The sequence below is a fragment of the Gekko japonicus genome, unplaced genomic scaffold (genome assembly GCF_001447785.1).
Source record: "Gekko japonicus isolate JY-2015 unplaced genomic scaffold, Gekko_japonicus_V1.1 scaffold1435, whole genome shotgun sequence".
In the NCBI taxonomy this organism is placed as follows: Eukaryota; Metazoa; Chordata; class Lepidosauria; order Squamata; family Gekkonidae; genus Gekko; species Gekko japonicus.
The window spans coordinates 118,909-124,908 of NW_015174883.1; the positions used below are offsets into that span (position 1 = coordinate 118,909).

At 47.5% G+C, this 6,000-nt stretch overlaps 1 protein-coding gene across 1 annotated transcript in view; it reads right to left on the bottom strand.

Annotated features, from left to right (window-relative positions):
* The window catches only part of KCNQ4 (potassium channel, voltage gated KQT-like subfamily Q, member 4), a 174,651-nt gene that overhangs the window by 44,040 nt on the left and 124,611 nt on the right, over window positions 1-6,000 (bottom strand). The window contains exon 3 of the mRNA XM_015424904.1: window positions 1,031-1,157. Coding sequence (XP_015280390.1) covers window positions 1,031-1,157 — 127 coding nt within the window. The remainder of the gene's footprint in view (window positions 1-1,030; window positions 1,158-6,000) is intronic.

Here is a 6,000-nt window from a genome sequence, read left to right on the forward strand (position 1 = left end):
GGCCAAGTTCAAGACATGACCTGTTAAAAATTAGTTGCTGACCATTTCCATTGTCTTCATTACATTTCTAAGCCCCATTTCTCCAAAGACAGGTCTTGAGGCAAATGAGGATCCATGGCTTTTCTGTAAGTACAGGACCAGAGTTTGGCTGTCAGCAGATTACATTAGGCCCATGAGAACATTTCACCCAGCCCACAAGTGGCTCCACTTTTGTATAGAGCATCAGCAAATGGGCTGCAGAGCTGGTGAGTGGGCCAGTGCTCCTGAGAAGTTGTCTCTTGGGGCCAAGTAACCTTGAGATATAGTAGATGCAATACAAAGCCGTATCCAGGTCTCAGGCTATTTTGAGGGCTCTTGAGCTAGATACAGGCACTTCCCATTTCCAGATCTAGCTGGTGCAGGAAACAGGAAAAGCCCACGTCCAACTTGGACCCCTCAAAAGTATGTGGAGACCCAGATGTGCGCCTCAGGCCAAAGAAGGTGCCCACCCCAGTTTTAGCTCTTGAAAGCAGATAAAGGCCTTGTTTTGGCTCGGGAACATGCTACTGGTACAGTTCTCATACTTGTGCCATAGCAAAATCATGGAGACATATCCATGTGATGAAATCCCCCCCCCCCCCAAATCCTTCCTTAGCTGCCCTAGCACCAAACAAGGCTGGAAAGAGGAGTCTAACTGAGCACAGGATTTAAGAAATTGAGTCTCAATTTCCTGTCTGAGGTAATATCAGCAAAATATAGTCAGAAAGGTACAAAATCCATTTGTTCCCTTTTGTGCTGTAGGCCTGAGAGGAATAAAACCAATAGATCGGGTAACTGAACTTCTTGGAGCTTCAAAAAGATTTTACAATTGTTTCTGGCTTTTGTCATTCTCAAACTGTTTGGGATTACTGGGCCTTCACCCAGAGGTGGCTCCTGTCCCTCTGAAGAGGGATCCAAAGAGGGTTGTTTTGCCATTGTGTCCCTGGCCCTGTCTCACCACACCAACTTATTTCCCACCTGCTTGAGAAGAAAGCAGCCCTTTCTATCATACCTATGACACAGAAGGGTTTCCGGGCAAATCGAAAGCGTCCCTGCCATCCCCGGTAGCGGCAGCAGCAGCCCGCCGACCAGACCCGGATGATGTATTCCAGCCCGAAAACCACAATCATGACAAATTCCTGCAAGCAAGGAGGACAGAGGGAGAGAGAAGTCAGGCATAGTATTCTGAACTAAAACCTCATCAAGGCATCAAACGGGTGGGGAGACAGAGGCTGAAGGAAGCCACAAATTCTTTGGCCTTTTCCCTTCCCTCTCTTGAGTTTCCAGGACTGCCATTCCAGACATCACCCACAGCTTTTCAAGTTTTGCCTTAAGTCCGACTGTTGCCCACTGGCTGACTTTGAGCCTCTCAGCCACCCGGGATGCATGGCAGACCCCTGAGCACGGGCTGCTCAGAGTGACTCTGTATGCAACAGACTGTTGACACCACAATGTCTGTCTAGTTGGGAGAAAATCTTCAATGAGGGCAGGTGGGTGGGTGGCACAGACTGAGAGTTACAGGGTGGCATGCTGAATATGAAGAGGGCCTACAAAGCAAGGAGCCCAAAAGACCAGAGGCTGAAGGAAGGCGGTGGAGGGGATGGCAGAAGAGAAGAGATTAAGGGGGGGGAAATAGTAGGAATGTAAAAAGTACAGATGCACATGAAACCTCCATTTAACTAAATAAGGTCAGGGGGATTGTCAGAATGCAGGCCACTTCACTATCTATGGTCCATTCATATGCCAAACCAGGATCCAAAACAATCTTTTGAAAATCAACCTCAGCTAGTTTTGACTACGGATTTACTTTCTGTATGACTCTTTTAATCCTGGGGTTTCTCTGGCTAAGAACGAAGGCCACAAAACTACTATTTATCAAAGCAAACCAGGATCTGAGTAATAGACTGGGTGCCAAATCTTGGTTTCACAAACTAACCACACCTAAAACAAATCACAGTTTTGGATTATATCTGATTTGGGCCAGTTAATTTGAGAAAAGGAGACAATGGATTGGATTCAGCAGAAAATGCCCACTCATGGAAAGAGGGGATAGTTTTCGGTCAATTCCCCCCTCCTGGCATACATACCTCCACTTCCTCTTTCAGGCTGTTTGGGTGGGAGGGCTATCCCCCAGGACAGCATTTTGGGAAACATTTTCAGCTGCTACAGGAGACATAGAGAAACCCAGCTCTGCTGAAAATTCCCTTGCATCAACAGAAATTCTGCCCATGAACCAACCCAAAGATCTGAGAGGAAGCAATAGAAATCCTTGTTGGCAGGGTCATTAACACAACAGCAGTGCATAACCTGATTCAAGAATAGATAAAGGTTTGTTTAGGAATTAACATATTTGATAGGAAAGAGAAGAGACAGAGACAGAGATCGGTTCCTAACTACACCTCTAGCTGAGAGAGAGGGTAAGACTGAGTGAGGCACTTCTGAGAAGAATTGGGAAATTGCCCTAAGAGTAGCAATCTGGAGACAGACAAGGAATGACACTTAATAGGAGAGAAGGTGCTGACCTGACTATCCTTTCTAATTGTCTTATTACTTCCCCCTGCAGGGTCTTCTTCTCTTCTTCTTTGTACACCAGACATTGCCGTTTCCGACAATCCTGACTCAGGGCCCAGGGTAGGAATGCCAGGCCTCCTGCTGTAGTGGGAGTCCTCCCAGAATCCCAGTGCTTTGGGGAGTAAAAATGGAATGTGTGCTGGTGAGCAAACATGGTAGATACTCCAGAATTTACAAAAACTCTACGGTAAAAACCATAGAGTTTTGTTAACTCTAGCACATTCCACATCAGGACCTGCTTCCAATTTCTCCCAAGGGTTGCTGGCTGCAGCCTAGCAACCCTAGCGCAGGGTCAGGACTGAACTGACTAAGAGAGAGAGTCAGAGGACCAAGAGGATGGGAAGGCCGAGAGAGACTGCGTATGTAATGCAATAAATTCCACATATTAACCTGAAATAATTAAGCAGATCTACGGCTGTGTTTTGGCCCCACATCAAAAGCAGGCCTTGATGGAGGAACAGGAGACAGATCTGAAACACCCCCACACCTCCAATCCATTCTCTGGCAGTTGCTGGATCACCCTAGGATTTTGTTTATTTCTATAACCCATTTTCTATTCCGCCTCGTTGCCTCATGCTCAGGGCAGGATCACAGATCACAGAACCACAGAATTGGGAAGGACCTTCAGGGTCATCTAGTCCAGGCGCCTGTTTTGGTACCTGAGTTTAGGACTCTTGACCGGGGTGGGTGGGTGGAGGAAGTAATGCATGTAGCTTGATGGCCTCAACCTAGGTTTGATGAGAAAGTCAACAGAAGTGCCGGCAGCCCCATCCTGCGACTCCATCTGAAACAGCCCCCTTGGGTCCCTTCCCGCACCCTCCAAGCAGAAGTCAATGAGGGTATACTTTGCCGCTGCGTCAGCTTTGTCCTGCTTTGTCGCCTCCCCCCTTTATGTTTTTTTGCACGAATAAGCCCCTATTTTGCTTACTCGAGGGAAAGTCACACGGCCCTTCTTAATTTAGTCTCCATCTCCGTCGGAAGAAATCTAGCATCAGCCGTTTTTGGACAGTTTGGGGGGGGGGGAAGTTCCTTTTCTAAAGTTTTCCCCCAGTTTCAGCCTCCCCCTCCCCTCGCCTCACACACCTTTCCCTCTCTGTCATTCACAATTTTTAACACAGACCAAGTTAATGACCAAGGTGGAGAAGCACCAGATGGCAGGTTAAGAAGCTATAAAACAGAAGACTTGCTAGATCAGGTCAAAAGCCCAGCATTTGGCCTCCAAACAGGACCAAACCAGCATTCCCAACCATAGCAGCCCTGTTCACACATTACAGTGAACACACGTTACATCCAGCAGGTATGCGTGTACACCAGCCTGTAAGAAAAAGCCAACACACATTCAGTTTACAAATGAAACAGGACCAGTACCTGGAGAAACATGGGGTTTAAACCACACGTTCAGCTGTACCTGCTGTGAACTTAACATGAGAATGACTCAACACAGAGATAAAGAAAAATATCAAGTGTAATTGGTAGACACATTCACCGTAACCTGTGAACAAGGCAGGGACAGCCTGGCTCCGGGTGCTTATTCCCCACATTTAGTATTCTGGGATATGCTCTCCCTCTACATCTGGAGAGGCTACATCACAGCTAATATTTCTTTGCTTGTCAGTTTTCTCCTCTGATCAAATTGCAAACAACAGAAATTTCAGTGGTGGGGGGATTCTGGCGGTGAAACTGGCATGGAAGAACAAGAATCAAGCCAAGCTGAGCAGCCAGGATCAAAACTTTTATTTAAGAATGATTTTAAAATTTCAGTTCCTCTGTGCGGAAGAATGCTATCCAGATCTTTCATGTCAGGTGTGGGATGATGGCCCAGGGGTAGAATGAACACTTTGGATGCAGAAGGTCCCAAGTTCTGTCCGCAGCACCTCCAGGAGAGGCCCTGGAGAGCTGCTGCCAGTCAGAGTAGACAATACCAAACTTGACAGATCCACAACATAAGGCAGCGTGAGACAGCTTTCGCGTTCAAGGGGAAGGACTGTGGCTCAGTGGCAGAGCACCAGCTTTGCCTGCAGAAGGCCCCAGGTTCAATCCCCGGCATCTCCAGTTTAGAAAAGGATCAGGTTGGAGAGCCTGAGAGCAGCAGAGAGCCAAGCATAAGTCTTAACATATGACACATTAAATGATACAAAAATCCCATAGTAGGATCCTCGTTTCAGTAAACTAAACACAGTAGTATAGACCACAGTTCCTATAGACCTTGAACTGAGACCTGGGGAGCTGCTACCAGTTAGAGGAGACAAGACCAACCTTGATAGACCAATAGTCTGAGTTGGGATGAGACAGCTATGAAGGGGCTTGGTGGTGGGGTGTGTAGTTTGCATACAGGAGGTCCCAGGTTCAATCCTTGGCATCTCCATTAAAAAAAAAAAGATCAAGAAGGTTATGTAAAAGGCCTCCACCCGAAATCCTGGGAAGCGGCTGCCAGTCAGAGGAGAGAAGACTGGCCTTGAGAAATCGCATGTCTGTAGAACGACCATTGGACACTTACCGTGAGGGGTCCTTCTCCTCTGAGAAAAGGAGGACATCTGTATGGGTTATTCCCACCGTGCCACTAGGGAGGCAGGAAGAAGTTTTTTCCCCTTCCTGTTGGCGCCTTCGGAATAGCCCCTCCTCCTTAGTTCTGGGACTCCGAAAGCCGTGTGCGTAGCCTGAACTCTGGAACTTTGCCCTATAACATAACTGTGAACATCAACATAAACATCTAACAACAATTTTTTGCTTTGCTAACAGAAAAACCCCAAGATGGGGAATGTGAAGCAGACGGGAGAAAAAACAAGAGAAGAGACCAGCACAGAGAGAAAAAATGCAGAAAGATGACAGTGGGAGGGCCCAGATGTCCTCCTTTTCTCAGAGGAGAAGGACCCCTCACGGTAAGTGTCCAATGGTCGTTCTCCCTCTGAGACGGAGGACATCTGTATGGGACCTCCCCGAGCAGTGTCCCTCATTTGGGTGGGATGTCATCTTCCTCTAACGAAACTGCGTGCTGTAACACTCTTCTCCCAAATGCTGCGTCTGCTGAAGCCATCGTATTTAACTTGTAGTGTCTTGTGAAGGTCGAGATAGACGACCACGTTGCTGCTTTACAAACCTCTTCCACGGAGGACCGATTCAGGAATGCCGCATTAGGTGTACGAAACTGCGTGCTGTAACACTCTTCTCCCAAATGCTGCGTCTGCTGAAGCCATCGTATTTAACTTGTAGTGTCTTGTGAAGGTCGAGATAGACGACCACGTTGCTGCTTTACAAACCTCTTCCACGGAGGACCGATTCAGGAATGAAAAAAAGAAGGACAGAATGTTGGGAGACATATTTCCTGCGACCGGTGGAACTTCGAATCCGCCTTAGGTCGGAAAGTAGGATCGGTAAGGAGCACTACCTTATCCCTATGGAAGATACAGCAGG